We start from the raw sequence: 18,775 nt of genomic DNA on the forward strand, positions 1-18,775 counted from the left end.
TCACGGCAATGGGGTGGGATGGTGAAGGTGAGCTCCGATAGGTGTCCTGAGGGGCTGTTGGCTCCTGTTAGACACCAGGAACCCTTGGATAGGAGAGGGGACTGGATTAGAGCCTGCTGCACGTGTGGGCAGCCATCTTGCCCTAGGAACACTGCTACTCTGAGGATCACACAAGGGCTGGCCAAAGACCCCAGACACAAGGGCAAATCCATTCAAATGGAGGGAGGATCCTGTGACAAAGGGAATCATCGGCCAAGAACCTAGCTTGGAGCATCTGTGAACTCGGGGTGGGGGCGTGGGGGGGGGGGACAGCACACCTAGTGAGTCATTAAACATAAAGCACCTGATGCTGCTGCAGCTGACTCATAGTAGGTTCTCAATCTCTGGTTGCTGTTATTATAAAAGAGCCCTCATTTCCTTATGCAAAAATTGAATTGGAAGCAGAATTTCCTTCTGAGCTGAGACCCAGAGAGCTCTCCAGGGTGAGGGCTGTGGAAACCAGATGAAATTTGTTCCTAATGGGGGTTCTGTGGAAGCTCAGCTAGTAGTTCTATCAAATTAGCAGGCCCAATGGACACGAGGGAACAGATTTCTTCCTGAGCCTGGGTCTTGCTATCCCTCGTCCCTTGGAAATCAGATTATGAGGAGGGCAGGGCCAGGGAGGAAACTGAACTAACACAATTACCAGTCCTGGCTTGTCCCCCTCAGCCTGGGAATTGGGCAGGGAGGAGGGGGAGGAGGGGGAGGAGGGGGAGGCAGAGCCTCTCTCAAGAAGCTGCAAATCCAAGGAAGTAGACAGGATGAACCTGTTCCTGCTGCAAGGCCCCGTGTCCACCATCCCATCCTGGGATTAGTTGTCTCATCTCCACACTGTTCCCATGCAATGTCAGCTAGGGCTTCTGTCCTCCCTTGGAGATCAGTGTGGTCGTTCCTTTTATAGCTACGATGCCATGTAGCCTCGGCTTGAATCTCTCTAGTGATGGGGTTTTATTACCCATCAAGGCCTTTTATTCCATTATTCATTCAAAAGCAGCCAACTCTAGGCAAGACCACTAATATCTGGTCTTAGATTTGCCACAAACTGGGCGTACAAACTTTGGCCCCAATTTTCCCATCTATAAATGAAATATGTGGTCCTGTGGTAGGCATTGTGTTCATGTTCTCTATGTCCTTCCACCCTCTCCTGTTGTGAGGCAAGTTGTGATTTTCCAGGTGAACTCTGACTTATCGAAGCTCATCAGCCCAGCACCATGCCTCTTGCCATCATGGTCTTAGGAGTTGTCATGGGCATTGCCCTGGCCGTGGTGGTCCAAAGAGAGAAACTGAGACTTATAGAAATAGCATTTTAAAATCACACAACTGGGGTGCCTGGCTGGCTCAGTCGGTAAAGTGTGCAACTCTTGATCTCGGGGTTGTAGGTTCAAGTCCCACACTGGGTGTAGAGATTACTTAAAAAAAAAAAAAAAACTTTCAAAAAATAAAACTAATGCTGGCAAAGCCAGGAAGGAAAAACATGTCTTCTTAGAGTCACACTGTTGACCAATGATAAACTTATGGTTGGTTAACAGAACGCATAAGGCCCTGCATACGTCCCTTCTAACTTCCATTGTGAGAAAACCCTCCGTTGCAGTCTGGCTGTGAGCCACTTTAGGCAGTAGAGGAAGGGATCCATGTGGAGCCAGTCAGTCCTGCTCTGGAATCAGGTTCCAGTCAGTTCCAGGGAGCCCTTGGCTGTTGCTGGGTTTTCAAGCCGGAAGGCCAGAGGCAAATGTGCGCCATTTCAGGGCAGTGGCCCATGGGCAGGGTTAAGGTAGGTGAAGCTCACCCAATTCTAGTATGAAACCAGAAGCACAAAGAGGAAGGACCCAAGGGCAACCATGTGAGCATACTCTCCCTCTTCTGTTTTTCTTTTCCTTTCCTTTCCTTTCCTTTCCTTTTCTTTCTCTTTTCTCTTTTCTCTTTTCTTTTCTTTCTTTCCTTCCTTCCTTCCTTCCTTCCTTTCTTTCTTTTTCTTTTTTTTTAAAGATTTTATTTATTTATTTTAGAGGGAAAGAGCACGCGCTCAAGCTGAGGGAAGGGCAGAGGGAGAGAGACTCCCAAGCAGACTCTGAGCTGAGTGTGGAGGCCAACACGGGGCTTGATCTCACGACCCTGAGATCATGGCCTGCGCTGAAATCAGGAGTCGGAAATTTCATCGACTGAACCACCCAGGCGCCCTGTTTTTCTTTTTAAATATATTTATTGAGGGGCGCCTGGCTGGTTCAGCCAGTGGAGCATGAAACTCTTGATCTCGGGGTTGTAAGTTCGGGCCCCATGTTGGGTGTTGAGATTACTTAAAAATAAAATCATGGGGCGCCCGGGTGGCTCAGTTGTTAAGCGTCTGCCTTTGGCTCAGGTCATAATCCCAGGGTCCTGGGATCGAGCCCCGCATTGGGCTCCCTTGGGCTCCCTGCTCGGCGGGAAGACTGCTTCTCCCTTTCCCACTCCTCCTGTTTGTGCTCCCGTTCTTGCTGTTTCTCTCTGTCAAATAAATAAATAAAATCTTAAAAAAATTTAAAAAATAATATCTTTATTGAGATAAAATTCACATACAATGAAACTCACCCATTTAAAGTGTACAATGATTTTTAGTATATTTACTGAGCTGTACCATCATTACAATCTATGTTTAGGACATTTTAATCATCCAGCCCTAGGTAACCTTAACTTATTTTCTTTCTTTAGATTTGTCTATTCTAGATATTTCATATAAATGGAATCATACAATATGTGGGGTCTTTGGTGACTGGCTTGTTTCACTTAGCATGATATTTTCAAAGGTCATCCATGTTGTAGTGTGCATCCGTACTTCATTCCTGTTTATGGCCAAATAATACTGCATTGTATGGATATACCACATTTTATTCATCCATTCACCAGTTGATGGACATCTGGGTTGTTTCCACTTTCTAGGTATTATGCATAATTCTGCTATGAACATTTATCTACACGTTTTTGTGTGGCCCTCTCTTCTCTTGGTTTATTCATGCATTCATCTCATTTTCCTTCCCCCACAGGTGATAGTTCCAGTGTATGTAATGTGTATCTTTTGTTTGATGTGTTCATGATAAATGCATATTCCTCTTGTGTGCATGCATTTTTAATCTGTGTACATGGTATGGTGTTACAGTTCTTACTCTGTTTTACTTTCTTCACTCAGCCTTTTGTTTTTAGGATCCACCTACGTCACCACGAGTAGTACATCTGATCCATTCCTGCCAACGGCTGTGCGGCCCTCAGGGCTGGGCTGCTACCACATTTTTCATACCTACTCCCACAGGGACAAATACTTCCCTGGCACCACCCACAAACCCACAATGGACATCCTGGTACAGGTCCCCTTCAGGACCTTGGTGAAAATGCCTAGAATATACGTCCAGGAATGGACTGCTGGACAGAGAATACGTGCATACTTACTCTGAGTAGTGCCGGCGGGGAACAAGATCGGGGACACAAGGAGGGGCAGAATTGCTTTCATCCATGTTTCCCACAGAGACATAATAGCCAAGACATACATTTGCCATCCAACCTTGCAAAGCCCCAGGACACAAGTACTGAGATGCACCATGCCTACTGAAGAATAAAGGTAGACCTTCATTTCTCATATCTTTTTCTTTCATGTTGCATCACTCTGCTAAGTTTCTAACTTAATTCACTTAAATCTTCTGGTCTCATAAAGTAGGGTTGTTCTTTATCCCTTGTGGATTAAAATTCTGAAGGAAAACTACTGTCCTAAACACTTTGCTTTGTTCTTGGGGTACAAAGATCTTTGACCCTGTGATAACCATTTTCTCGTTTTGTAACTGGGGAAAAGGTGCTGGTGGGAACCGGCTCCTAAAATCCTGGCCAGCACTCAGGAGCGCCAAGGAATGGGAAGAAAAGGGAGGATTCAAATGATCCACTGGGAATTTTTAGCTCTGATGTCAGTGACTTCCTAGAGAGAGAGATTAAAATCCTTATGGATAGTGGAACCTGAGAAATTTCTTCCATGGGGGAAGTTCCTACATTTTGGGACGATCAACCATTTGGGCAAGGTTCGGGGTTAACAGATCACTGAGCGTCTACTGAAGAGGAGTGGTTTCTTGGTGAAGTACTCGCTCAGAGCTTACCTTACGTGCCTCCACCCAAGGGTGCCTCTTCTTACACAGCAGATGGGTGTCATCAAAAGCCTTTTGCAACGAATCCATTTGTATGTAATGTGAATCCCTTTGTCCTCATTTTCGTTTCCTAAGTTTGGATTTCTCTTGATTGGCTTTTCTGAAAGTGAAGGCCATACTCCTGCTGGACAGACCAAAGCTCTCTGGAGGCCCAGCAAGCCCCTGGGAAGGGACACAGCAGCTGTAAGGGCCTCCTGCTTCCTCCCCCTGTTGCCACTTCTTCCCCTCACCAGCTGCTGGCTTTCTTTTTCTTTTTTTTCAAGATTTTATGTATTTATTTGACAGAGAGAGACACAGCGAGAGAGGGAACACAAGCAGGGGGAGTGGGAGAGGGAGAAGCAGGCTTCCCGCTGAGCAGGGAGCCCGATGCGGGGCTTGATCCCAGGACCCTGGGATCATGACCCGAGCGGAAGGCAGACGCTTAACGACTGAGCCACCCAGGCGCCCCAGCTGCTGGCTTTCAAACTCTACCTCTGGGGAGCCGCTTCTGTGGCTGGCTTTACCCAGAAGTATTTAGGACAAAAAGAGAATCCAGCATTTCCCAACACTGAGTTTTATTTCCAGTGTCAAGTTCTTGTAAAGGCCGAGAGGGAATACATAGGAGGGGGGTGACATCTTTGGAGAAGTCACCGGGACTCCCTACTTCTACTTGTCCTCAACGTCGTGCTTAACACCAGCAGCAAGGACATGGGGCCAAAGGTCAGCAGGTCACTGGACCTGAGAGGAGAACACGATATTGATGACAATGTAGCAGCTCTCCTTACCCAAGGCCTGCTGCATGCTGGACATCGTGTTAGGGGCTGGGCGCGAGCTTCCGCCGATCTGCACGACAGCATTGCAAGGTAAGCCTCATCTCAACTGAAGAAATTCAGGGTCAGAAGCGTTAAGTGACCTGGCCCATGTCACAAAGCAGAGTTTACCGAGGTCTCACTGGTTTTACTTTCTATTTCCCCAGGGCTACCTTGGACCCCCACTTTCCACCCCTCCTGGGCCCCCATCTCTCCTTGACTCACTACTTCTGCTATTCTAAGGCGACTGGGCTCTGACTCAGAGCATGAGGGAAGGAGGTTTCTTGGCACCAGGAAGGGACACAGGGCTCAGGAGACAGTTTACAGATGGAATAAAGCCTGTTAGTTCCCTCTCTGCTGGGACTGAGGGGAAGCAGCAGCTGGAGAGAAATGGCCAGACGTGGGCAGGAAGGGGCTAAGCAGGGCCTGGTCGAGAAAGCAGGGCCGACGCAGACGCCGCTTCTCAGTCTTGCCCTCTGACCCCACGGCCCCTCCCAAAGCGAGCCTCAGTGAGCCCTTGAGGGAGGCAGACCGAACAGCAGAAGCCGCCTGGGAAATTGGGCAGCTGAGCCTCTCCTAGGCCTTGAAGTCACACTGGGGACCAAGAGGAAGAAAGTTGATGTGACTGTGGGGCTCAGCAGGTGTCACGGATTTGCGCTGGGCTTAAGTTTTCCCTCCGTGTTCCTGCTTCCTCCCCACTGGCGATGCTGTGACCTGGGCTCTCAGCCTGGCTGGCCATGGGGCTGGCTGGCCCCGTCAGGAAAGGGGAAAGGAAGACCAGGTAAGGGAATGTGCAGAGCTCTGGGGAAAGAGCCCACTGAGCACTTGGCATGGGAGCAGGGGGAGAATAAAGGAGCAGAACTGTGGGCCTCAAATGTCTCCCTTTCTGGACCTGGAGCCCCACCTGATGGAGCCTGCAGGACTGTGGTGTACGGCTGAGCAGGTAGCGCCCCCCAAAGCTCTGGGAGGGGCTGTTCATACAGAGGGCAGCGAATGGCAGCCCGCAGGGATAGGCAGGAGCATAGGCAGAGTCTTGCCTTCCAGGTGCCTAGAAGATCATCTTAAGAGGCTTCCTATCGGGCGCCTGGGTGGCTCAGTTGGTTAAGCGACTGCCTTCAGCTCAGGTCATGATCCTGAAGTCCCGGGATCGAGTCCCGCATCGGGCTCCCTGCTCGGCAGGGAGTCTGCTTCTCCCTCTGACCCTCCTCCCTCTCATGCTCTCTGTCTCTCATTCTCTCTCTCGCAAATAAGTAAAACCTTAAAAAAAAAAAAAAAAAAAAAATTTTAAAAAAGAGGCTTCCTATCATTCCAGATCTTGAAGGTGGGCACCCTGGAGCTTGAGGACCATCCAGGAATTAAAGAGGCCGTCACTTATCGTGGGATCAGGTGTCTCCAGCAAGGACCTGGACAGAGATCCCCTTCCTTTTTTTTAAGAATTTATTTTTAAGTAATCTCTACACCCAATGTGGGGCTTGAACCCACAAGCCCGAGATCAAGGGTTGCACGCTCTACCAACTGAGCCAGCCCAGTGCCCCCAGAAATCCCCTTCCTGACTGCCAAGGCCTTGTTCCTGGCCCCACGGGCACCCAAGGCTGATGTGGCAGAGTCTTTGATCTATTACTACAACAGCAATCACAAGAGCCAATCCCAATTAAAAACAAAATCTAAATGATCTTGCTGGACACAAACAAGCTGATTGTCTTGGATGAAGACAAAGCTTGGCCTCTTGGGCCTGCTACCCCAACCACTCCAGTCTATCTCATAAGTTTGACTTCTTTCTGAAGGAGACCCCAGAGGCACACTCACCTCGGTCCTCTGCCTTTTCAGGCTCCCATCCCTCCTCCTGGTTGCCCCTTGCCCCTGTTGTCTAGTGCACCAACATCAGGATCAGCCCAGCCAACTCTTTTCCCTCCCTTCCAAGTGGAATCCAAGGACTTGCTTTTTCCTGAGTTCTTCATTTTACACGTTAACATGAGGAATGAAGAGGTAAAACCAGTGTAGGTGTTTAGCAGGCAGGGGGTCCAAACCCCACTCCTCAGGGATATCTCAAGCATACTTGCTGGTCTTAGGGGGAAGGATGGTGGCTGCCTGGACCCCGAATCAAGGGAGGAGAGGTAATTGAGTGAGTCTGATGTAGCTGCTGAGGGACTCAACTGGCCTCATAAGGAATACCCCAATTCAAGAGGAGCCCACACCTGGGACATCCCCACGGGTCTCTCCACAGAAGCACAAGCTAGGGCAGCTGCAGGATTTGGACACGACCTGAGCAGAAGGACAAGCTTGCCTTTATGCCATGCCTTGCCCCACAGTCAGACAGACTTGGAATGAGGCAGAGTCTCCACCAGCCCTTCCCAGGAAGGCGAAGCTTGGCAGCTCCTGCCCAGGGAGTTCCAATCTGCTGCTTGGGGAACAAAATGCAGGAGTTTCCTTTGGGCAGGAAAGTTTAACACAGGAATTAAGATAAAGGGATCTGAGCTGTAAGCTGCTTCTCCCAGCTCCTTTCGGAAAAAGATCTCACCAGGATCTGACGGCTAAGAAGAGCACAGTGATTTGAACCAGTCTTCCTGGGCCTGCAACTGGGCAGATACCATTTAAAATTTGTTCCATCCTCTTCTGGTCCTGGAGTGCTTACAACTTGAAAGGGTCTGCTTCTATTCTTAAGTCCCTGCATACCTCAAACCTCACAACCTCAGCTCCCACCCTCTGGTTCCTTTTATCTTTTCCTCCAGTCACCCAGCATGTTTATTGCTTCTCTCTGAAAGTCTTCCAAGGGATTTATTGACATCTCCAGGGGCTGAAATGTCAGGGCGGCATTCAGCAATCCAGGAGGGGTCAGAGTTGCTGAATGGTGCAGGGACAGGTCGCGTTAGTCTGAGTTTAAGGGACCTTGTGTTGATTTTCTGGGGATGAGGGTGGTCCGGGCTAGGCCAACCTGGCTTTTCCTTTGCACCAGGCCTTTCTCTCCTCACTGTGCCTCCTTGCCAGCCATTTTCAATGCCTGCTGCTGCTGCATATTGTAATCAGAGCCTGGAGTCACGCTGGGTGAAGGTGAGATCAAGGTAAGCTCCTCCGCCCAACCAAAAAACCACTTTAAGAACAGCAAGATGTCAGGAGAATGCTAGCCTCAGAAGCCAGGCCAAGTCATTTTCTAACATGAGGAGGCTGAAATGGATGATGCGGCTAACCACCCCCACCTCCTTCAGGACAAGGTCAAAAGGGCTAATTTAGGTCTGAACACTTCCATGCCCTCCCAGTCTCCCCCACCCTGGTTCTGGCTTCTCTTCTGGAGAATGTGTTCTATTTGAAAAGCTTTTTCCCCCAAGTATAATTCCATTGCCTCTTTCCACTAGCAATTCAAACCTCTCCTGTCTCGTGTTTCTCTGCCTGTCCTCTCCAAGTGCCACGAGTATGCTCTTAGATCCCTATTCCAGATCTGTCCCGAGCGTTTAGTGGGCTGGGACCCAACTCTGACCCTTTCACCCCTTGGCCTAACCAGACCACTGTTGGCTTTGTTATGGCTTAGCTTCTTCTTGAATCAGATGTTACAGAATATTACACACACACACACACACACACGAAACAATCCTGCATGGAAAACTCTGGTCAAAACTTTTCCTTGGCACACACACAGAGCATTTCCATGGCTTGCCACTTTCCTGATTTTCCAGGGCTGGTCCAATGCCAGATTGGGGAGTTGCAGCTCTGCAGGCTAGAGACAAGTTTGCTGTCCCAGCTCCTGAGGTCTGGGTCATCTCCAGTACCACCATACTAAGACTACAGTTTCATGAAATCTGCCACTCCCCTCCTCCCCGCCTGCAGATTTATTGTCGTAAGCAAGGAGATGTGAGGCCCCAGTCAGCAAGGCCGGCCGTTTTTTTGAAGCTCCCAGCCCACAGGCATAGCCTTTATATCGCTGGCTTCCCAAATTGGAGGTGATGTCCAAGGCCCTAGATTCTGCTTTAGGCAGGTCCATTTTAATGGGGATAATGTATTCTTTTCCTACGGTTTCCGATTAAGGCTTGCTAATAAATAGTAAATTCCTTCTCTGAGAGAGAAACTTACTTTCTATATTCCTTGGCAGACCCCATTTTAAAAAGCCTTCTACATGGTGTATACATTGTTAGCAATAAGCAAGGAGAGCAAAAAAGAGAGGATGTGTTCATGGTAGCAAACATTTTAGTGCTATGTATCTGGCACTTTTCTAAGCTATATTTGCTCATTTAATCCTCTAACGATATGCAGAGATAGGCACTCTCCCCTTTTTATAGGTGAGCGGCTTCAGGCTCTGAGCAGTTTTACACCTGCCAAAGAACTCGGCTCACCAGCTGGTTCTGGTAGACATGACAGGGATGTCTCAGGAATGAGAACGCCACAAGATGGGACCTAGAGAGCCCATGGAATTGAAGGAAACCAATTTTAGAGTTGTGAGGGACCTCAAGAGTTTGAGTGACTTGCCCAAGGCTCAATGTAGCTATTCCATTGAAGAATTAGTATAGAATCCACTTCTTTTGCTAGTTCAATGCCATTTCCAGCCCAGGCACAGGTCGCTCTTAGAAGGAAAAGAAGTTAGCCTTAACGATTTAAGGTAGGGTCTTGGAGAGGCTAGAAATGTTAGAAAACACTGACATGAAAAGAAAGTAAGAGATGGTGGTAGGGGTAGGTAGGCCCCAAGTATCATCACTAACCAGTCTAGGACTAGTCAAGATGTTTGTTACCCTTTGAAAACCTATGCAATCTCCAACAGCCACACACTCACCTGTTTTTGGTACATGCGAGAGTGTGCTGGTGTTCAGATCATTACTTCGTGGAATTTATGCATTCTTGCTGAGAGAAGTTCTCTCAAACCAATCCTGCATGTTCACTGACTTCCATTATGTTTTTATTTTTTAAGATTTTTAAGTAATCTCTATGCCCAACAGGGGGCTCAAACTGACGGCCCTGAGATCAAGAGCGGCACTCCACCGACTGAGCCAGCCAGGCACCCCTTGACTTCCATTACAAATTAAGGATTTTACTTGGGGATTTTGGATCATCTTGATGACCAAGTGTTTTACAGGCCAGTCTATGGCATGTTCGGTGCTAATTCTGTGGATCTGGAAAGCTGTTGAACTCACCTAGCATTTCATTTCTTCCATTGCAGCCTTCCCTCCCAGCTTCCCTAAGACCACAAAAACATCTCTCATGCCTAAGGATCCTGGGTTGGCAACCAGTTATCTCAGTGGTTTATTGCCTTTCTCCAGCCTTGGTGGTGGTACTAACAAAGCCAGAGAGAGGGAGACTTGCAAGCTAGCATTCTATACTTCAACTGGAATATTCCATTAGCTCATGGCTTTGGGTTCCAGAAAGCTCATTTCCCAACTTCAGTAATTTGAAATACTAGCTATCCCATTTCCCTGCAGTGTGACTGTCTTGTCGACAAGCACTGCAGGACCCTTCTGCACAGCTCAGGTAAACCCTGTTGAGTGGAATAGAGCAACTCCTCCTGCTTGTCCCTGGCCATGTTAGTGCTGGCCCCAGGGAAGTTTCTCTTTGCCTCTGAGCCTCCGTTCTGAGAACCATCTTATCACCTTTGCACTAACAGTGAAATGCAGTTAATGTGTACATGGCTCAGATTCCTTTTCGCAGTTTTCTTCTGTTGCATGTGAAAAAATTCAAAATTACTTCCAAGCCACTTGAATTCATGTCCCTTCATTCCCGTATGAGCACTCACGCACAAGTGAGCCCTTAGACTGAACTATCCCGTCTGAGAGAACCGCACAGATTGTCCAAAGCCATCAACCTCTGTCGTAGGCAAGTCTGGACTCACTGAGCCTTACTTCACCTTAGTGCTTCAACCCTGGCCCACTGCCTTGCTTAGGTCATAAGGGGTGGATGGCCTTCCTCTGGAAGCATCTATTTTCCTCACGAGTGTCTTGGTTGGCAAGAACTTTTCAGTTAATTGAAGGAGGCAGCTTTACAGGCAGGATATAAAAGGTCTTTTTTCTTTTTTTTTTTTAAGGAACACGTCTGCAAAGCATGCTTGGTACAGGGCAGAAAAAGCAACTTGATATTTGGAAACATCAAAAACTTTCTTTTGGGGCTGTTTGTAATGTCACTTCACTGCATCACTCCCTCAGCTCCAACTAATAAAAGGGTCAATTCCAGGATCTCACTATCCTGAGTCCAAGGAGACCAAGCAGATACCTCCTCCGACCCTACATTTCGTTGTCTAGATGTGACCTTTGCTCTATACCTAGAAGAGGCAATGACCACTGGCATGGATGTGGAATACCAGTTTTTCTTCTAGTCTTCAGAGTGGCTTTGAATCAAGTTTCAGCTAGAAAGAATTAAAACAGGAAAGAAATTAAGGATCAGAGGTGTCTAAGCAACCAAGTCTTCCCTGGAAGAGAAGAGGAAGCCGTGAGAAGTGAGTAATAGGTTTATTTGCATATACACAAGAGAAGAGCTAGCATTGCTGGGAGTCACAAGAGGAGGGGCTTGTGAGGAGATAAGGCTTCAGCAGAGGAAGGCACCTTGACAAACAAGGGACTCCTGGCTTAGTAAATCAAGCACAGTGGCAACCTTCTTTTGCCCCAAGCCAACTACTTACTTTAACTCATTTACAGCTGTCCTAGAGACACAGGAATCACTTACAAAACCAGGCAGAAAATAAAGTGGAGAGAAATGGTTTTACCTATCTGGACCAGCCACTTAAAAATTTATGTACAGGATGCAGGAAAAAAAGAAAAAAACAACAACCATAAGAGGCACTTTTGAATAGTTCTTAATCTAATCAGTGCCATCTGTCCTGCTAGTAAAAATACCAACATGGAAAAATTTGGGGATCAAATGTGCTTCCAAAGTTGGGGCCTCAATTCACAAGGATTTTGGCAAAGGGATTCTAGAAGTGGTTCCTGCCAGGTTTCCAGGCCCAGGATCACAAGACAGGAGATTTCTGGAAAGGAGAGTGGAGTGGCTACAGACACAAGCAATTCTCAGCCTCCTCCAGTGAGTATCTTGTGGGCTTATCTCCTGGCAAGTTGAACCTGGGGTGCTGGGAAGAGTCTCTCCTTGCTAAAAAACGATCCTTCTTGAACACTAAAATCGAACCAGAATGAACTCTGACTTCTCTTTGGAGTACCCAAATGGGATTAAGGCTTTTAACACGAAAAGACCAAGTTCTGCATTTGGAAACTGTAACCACCAAGTGGCTAGTTCCCAAGGGAACTTCCTTTTTCTCTAGGAAAAGTGGACTGTCCTTAGAGAAATCAGAAGAGGCTAGCTACTGATTAGATTAAATAAAATAGAACAAAAAGATTAGGTAGGCTGACTAGGAAGGGGAAGAGAAACACACACTGAGTGATTAAATCTTTTTTCTGTATATAAAGGATTAAAAAATTCCAATTTAATAAATTTTGGAAAAGCAAATGTAAAATGACTTGGGCTTATAAAACCAGAATTTACAATTATCTGTGAATAGTCAAAGACAAATCATAGAACCATTTTGATTACAAATCCAAAGTAATTCTAATGGTTACAGAATCACTCTCCCACTCCCCCCGTGAGATTACAGTTGTTAAATCATAAGCATCCCCACTGCTACTCACACTCCTTCATCTCCTCCTAAGACAGTGTTTTCACACCCAAGTCACATCATGCATACCAGGCACGTCTTTCCTTTCACAAAGCTTAGCCACATGATGCCTCCTTTTGGCTTAGATCAACAACCTTCCTTTTATAAATAATCCCTCTTCCCCCAGTGCCTAAATTCATCCAAGTCTTCATCCTCCACATGGTCCCAGTCCCAGTAGGCCAAGTCCTCCTCTAAAAGGAACACTGGACTGGAGGGGCTGCACCAGTGACACGTTCGGTCCTCTCTACGCCGAGGCCGGCTGCACCCCAGGTGGTCTAGCACCTTTGCACCCAAGAAAGTGATAGTGTGCTTCTTTCTCTCTTCCTCGTTCTTGCCACTACTCTGCCTTTTCATGACATCTGTGACGACGAGATATCTGGTCCTTCCTAAGTCTTCCTGTCTTGTGCAACCCTTCATGCATAACTGACTGGCAGGACCACTGTGATGCTGAAAGTCTCTTGGTCTTTCTCCTTCTCAGTGAAATGGAGTCTCTTCTAGCAGCCAGGAGTCTTAAACCAGAGACTCCTCTCTGCCTCCTAACCCACCAACTCAACAGTAATCTGCTTCTTTCGAGATGCCCACTGCTCTGCAAGATCTAGTCAGGACACCACAGCCTCTGCTACATGCAAGCCTGCGGGAAGACGCCAGTTCCTTCGATTCTGACCAATCATTTTGGGTTGAATTAAATGAATATAGTACCACACCCTGCTCTTCACGACACTTCTTCATTAACAGACCTAGAACATCTGCTTCAGTAGTCTGAGCACAAAGCTCTTGAGGCTGTCTTTCCCCCTCCTCTCATCACGTGGGGCCAGGGAAGCGCCCGTTGGCCTTTACAGTGCCTCTTAGGACCTAGCACCTCAGCAGTTCGGCGTTGCCCACAACCAGTCATAGTTTACGGCCTCCATGCAGAGTGTGGTGCAGCACTGCTCAGTCGGCCATGGGTGAAATTTATCAGGGGTCTGTGTCCTCTGGAATCTGATCTTACGCGCTAACCTCTCATTTGCATTAAAACCGCTCCACTTTTAGTACGTCCACATTCAATGCTCAATGAAGAAGTGCTACTGAGAGAAAACATGGACGATTTCCCTAAGAAAGGACCCATGCTTTCCATTCCAGCACAGCCAATGGGCTGAGGGCCTGTTCCCACTCTCCCCGTCATTCTTTCAGCACAGATCCATGACTCGGCGGCAGCACAGCCGGGTCCAATAGGCCCTCGCTGTTAAGACCCGAACACCTACAGCATGTATACAAGGTGAGATGGCAAAAGATACAGATCCACAGATCCTTTCTCAGGGAGAACTGAAAGCCTCTGAGACAATGAGCTCACACGTGCCGGTGAACACACACAAGAACAAGTCAAACGTCTCAACAAGGATTTACTTTAACAAAACGCACAGGTACGCGATGCTCAAGTCTTACTAGAAAGGAGTCACTTGGATTTTTTTCCCTTTCCTTACACAGCACAAGCCAACGGCCAGCTAAACATCCAGACCCATTACTGACGAGAAGGGAGCAGCATCAGACACAAAATTTCAGGCCCTGGTTTTATGTGCCTTTAATACTTTTATCCTTTCCTCTGTGTTCACTAAACAGGATTAAAAAATTTTTTGTAAAGCTACATTTCATAGCTTTTTGTTTTCCCTTTGTATTTATCATGTTTTTAATTTCTTCTCTGAGGAGGAATTCTCTGAATCTGTATCTTCCAATTCGACTCGGTGCCTTTTGAGGCCACTATGGCCATGAACAGCCCTGCTGCTGTCTGTGTCTGGGGGGTCAGTGGGGTCCTCTCTCGTTCCAGCACTGGGGGTCTCACAGGCCATTTCAGACCCACAACAATCTTTGTGTAGGAGTGTCCCTGTCAGGGACAAGTTATCATGGTCAGTGTCCGAATGTCCTGGAGAAGAGCACACCACTGCCTCCAGCTCTCCAAAGTTCTGCCCGTTGTTGTGGGGGTGAGGGGGGCGGGGGTGTAAGCGTCCATTGTTGTGGTTGGCACAGATGGTTTCGAGGCTCCTCTCCTCACTGTCATCAGACTGGGTCCTGGGACAGCTGCCAGACCCGCTGCTGAGAGTGGAGCCAGATGCCTTGGGGACAGGAGGAGAGGGCGGCTCCTCAGCCCGGCTGCTTAGGGCCTTCCCATTGAGCTTCTTGGTTTCAAAAGAGTGTTCTACAGAGCCACCATTGTTAGTGTCCTGTGAGGGATCCTCCGGGGCCTCTGCCCAAGGGTGGCTGCTGTGCTCCTGGCCTGGGCCATTGCTGGGATTTCTAGCAGAAGTCCCTTCTTTGGAAGCATCCTTGCTGCGACCTTCAGGGGGCAGGTCCTGGTTCCGCGGGCCTACGGTCGTGCCGAGACAGGCTTCCTTACTGGAAGAAGGGGCTGGGCTGTCCTTGTGGCTGGTGCCCGCTCGCCCTTCATCGGCCTCCCCAGACACGAGCGAGCTCTCTCCATCTTTGTTACTGGAGTAGGAGATATAGGAGTAGCGGAGCCACTTGTAAGCTTTATAAATCTTTCGCTCGACCGACTCGATGTCAGAAGTCGGCGAGGCCCGGCTGGGCTGAATCTCCAGCGTGGAAGTGCTCCGCTCAGGGGAGGAGTGGGGAGAGGAGGAGAGGTCGTCCACTTTGATCTGGGGGTAATCATAGTTGTCTTCTCCGATGTAGGTGCTGGCGGGCTTGCTGGGGGGGGCGGGCCTCTCCTCTCGGGGCGCCTTCTGCCGGCGCCGCAGGGTATTGCGCTGCCGTGTGGCCGTCCGCCGCTCGTTCAGCTCCTCCTCGTCCTCCGAGCTGCTGGAGCTGCTGGAGCTGCTGGACTCGTCTTCAGGGCTGGGAGACCGCGGCCGGGGGAAGAGGTCTGTGTCCAGCTCCACCTCACAGGCGTTCTCTTCCGAATCGGACTCGTTGGAAAGGGCCAGGAGGCGTTTGTCCTGGTAGCGCCGCAGAGCAGACAGGCGCTGCTGGCGGGACGCGGCCTCTGCGCACGTGGGCGGCGGCGGCGGCGACGCCCCTGAGTTGGCGGTGGTGACCCGAAGGGGCCCCAGGTGGAAGGCGCTGTCGGCATTCTCGTCCACTGTGGGCGGAGGGGAGCGGGGCAGCGAGGCCGAGGACTCGGAGTCGGTGTAGCCCGAGCGCTCGCTGACCCCCGCGTGCAGCTGGAGGATGGTGCTCTCGCTGAGGTCGCTGTCGGAGTCAGAGCTCCAGCCCTCGATCTCGCGGCGCACCAGGGAGTCAAAGAAGGCCATCATCCGGGGGTCTTCCTGCACGGACTGGTTGGCGTAGTCATGTGACAGGCCGTGCCCACTGTTCAGCACCAGGCTGATGTACTCTTCGTGGGTATAGAGGCAGCGGGAATCATCCTCAATCCGACCGTCTAGGTCTCCCGTACATCCTGGCTGCTTGTATGGGCTCCAGATCTGCACAGAAGGCAAAAACAAAACCAAGGAGGCCTGATTGGAAAGTACTCCAAAGCTGGTGGAGATAAAGAACACTAAGGCAGAGCTTCTCCAGGCCCTTCCTGTCATTCAGCCAGGACTTGCTAACTAGCTTTAAAAATACATTCTTTACCAGACTGGATTATGTGGGCCACATATGAAAGCAGAGGCTTCGGGAGTCAGGTGTTGGAAAAAGCACTGTCTAGGCCATAGGAGTAGCCTCGGTGTCAGGAAACCTAAATCTTGTCTCTTGACCCAGGATAGTCACACACCATCTCCCCTATGAGCCCCCTCCCCTTTAGCTACTCTGTGAGTAGCTTGGAAATTACAATGACTCCCTTCATAATCGTGAAGGATAGGGGATGACTTGAAGATTGGCCAGTGTGTTCTAAACTCTCAGAAGACTGAAGCTGCGCACAGAGAGGTACCACTTTTCCAAAGTGAAAACACACCCAGCAGTCAGTCCCCTGTGGTAGTTATTATTTCAGCCTATAACTCCACTTCTCCCCAACTGCAACATTTCTATTTTTAACTAATGGGAATTGCTTACTGGCGCTTGATAAGAATAGCCAACTGCCTACACTGCAGTTCCCTCTTGGACATGCAGGCAGTAGTTACCCAGGAAACTGGGTTCTCTTAACCAGGTTGCTGCTAACCTGCTCCCCAACTCTCCTGTTAGCTGCCGGAATAGGCAGGACACCCCCCGCCCCAAGACCATGGCCCCATCCCTTAACGCTCTTCCACTCTATCATCAGAGACATGGGCTGAGAGCCAAAGGAACTAGGCAGAGCTAGGACTCAAACTCAGGTCGGCCTGACTGCAAAGGCCCAACTTTACAAGTGGAATAAGTTAGGCAAAAATCAAGTTCAAGGTAATTAAGCTGTCACTGCAGATGAGAACAATTAGCTTCACCTGACTACCAGACTGGTCCACAGAGCAGCACACAGACGCTCAGTTACATCAGCCGGTAGCCATGGCAACTCAGATGAAATTCCAGGCGATTTTCTTGCCTGACAGGCTGGTGTCTATCTTTAGATGGCATCCAACCCAGAAAACAGGGCTCCTCGTTCTCTATCCTCTATCAAGACAATGGCTTTGCTTCCCCAAAGCTATCCAAGGACAAATTCACCTCCTTGTGAGCACTTCTCTGAGGCCCCATCCTTCCCATGCTTTACTTGCAACTTCTGAGAGGTAGCACCTTTTTGGAGGATCTCCAGTTCAAAAGGGGCTGGAAAAACCTAGGTTAGCTCTCTTCATCAATTCCCAACTCAGATTCATTTCTCCTTTGACTTTCTTTGCTGCCTGCAACTCCTCAGGTGTTCTCCCCTCTCCATCCTCACTACCTGACCCAGCAGAGGTTTAAGGCAGTGGTCCTCACACTCAGGAGTGCACAGGGGTCACCTGAAGAGTCCTAACGGTGTTGACTCCTGAGCCCCACCCTTAGAGATTCTGATTCACTAAGTCACCAGCAGGTACTGGGGCTCTGCGTTTTTAACAAGGGGGATAGCAACTTTTTAAGAAACACTAGAATATAGTTAGAAAATAAGTGGCAGAAAATAAAGGATTTGTCTGAAGAGATTCTCAAATTCTATGTTTTGAGACATTTAGACATCGCCTTCAACAATAGGCTCAACTACAAATGACTATCTCTGCAAACAAATGTCCGAGGGAATAAAAGTTTGGTGGCTTAGAAAGGAAACTGAGGGGTCCCTTAGGACTTTTGGGGGGTCTTATCCTATATTCCAGGCCAGATCTCTTACTCTCCCAGTTTAAAAATGGTAAAATTTTACTAACCATATTGTCTTATATGAAGATAAATCTATACGTGCTTCACAGAAACACAGAATTTGTTAACAGAAGTACAAAATATTAATGGTGGGATGCTGGTCCAACTATGCAACAAGCCAATTTCTAGGTTCTAATCTACCACCCAGCCCCTATGTCTTCACTTCAGGAATGAAAATCATTAACACTGAAAGTCAGCTTTTATTTGGGCTCTGGAATGTATTAAGCTGAGGTAGACTTTCATTCCTGAAGCTTGGAGTAATGGAACAAAACGCTGGATCAGGAGGCAGGAGACTTGAGTGTGGGTTCCTACTCAGCTTGGGTTGACCTTGGATAAAGCTCAGCTCCCTGATCTAAACAGTGAATTAGATGGGTCTCATCCAATCCTAAGGTTCAGAGCAGAACAAAACCATCATCCCAGACAGCTAGTTTGCAATCCTCCAGGGACTTGTGGCTCAGAGCTGCACGGGCAGGCAGAACAGGTAGGAACCCCAGCCCCACCACTTCACAGGGCCCTGGGCAAATGACTTCACTCTTGAACACATCTTTTCTCATCTGTAGAAATGAGAATGATGAAAATACATAACCTATACCAAAGTACAGAAAAATGTGGTGCTTTCTCTTTCACTTGGCAGCTAAATACCTCAACCAGGAAGGTTTAGACCCATCGTCAAAGAGATTTTCGAACATCAGAAGTACTGACCATCCCTATTATCTTAGTCCTCATCCTAAAAATAACAGTTTCGAAGTATTTGTGAAAGTGTTTATTTCTTTGCACTGAAAGTCAACAACTCAGAAGTAAAGCACCAAAAACACAACCTCCTGTTGCTAACATGTTAAATGTGGCTAGGCAAGCCTCCTCTTGGGGCAAGGTTCATGAGAAAAGGAGGAGGGATAAGCAGATTTCTCTTCAAGCCCAGTGAAAAGTTTAGCTCGGGGGCTGCTGAGGGGAAAAGATGCCGT

General features: G+C 48.5%; 1 protein-coding gene across 3 annotated transcripts in view; it reads right to left on the reverse strand.

The window, feature by feature from the left end:
* Positions 1 to 11,387: 11,387 nt before the first annotated feature.
* Positions 11,388 to 18,775, reverse strand: part of DCAF5 (DDB1 and CUL4 associated factor 5) — a 105,045-nt gene continuing 97,657 nt past the window's right edge. For all 3 annotated transcript variants that reach the window (XM_078053842.1, XM_078053840.1, XM_078053841.1), the window contains one exon: positions 11,388 to 16,009. In XM_078053842.1, coding sequence (XP_077909968.1) covers positions 14,252 to 16,009 — 1,758 coding nt within the window. In that variant the 3' untranslated portion in view covers positions 11,388 to 14,251. The remainder of the gene's footprint in view (positions 16,010 to 18,775) is intronic.

The sequence above is a fragment of the Halichoerus grypus genome, chromosome 8, assembly GCF_964656455.1.
Source record: "Halichoerus grypus chromosome 8, mHalGry1.hap1.1, whole genome shotgun sequence".
Classification (NCBI taxonomy): Eukaryota; Metazoa; Chordata; class Mammalia; order Carnivora; family Phocidae; genus Halichoerus; species Halichoerus grypus.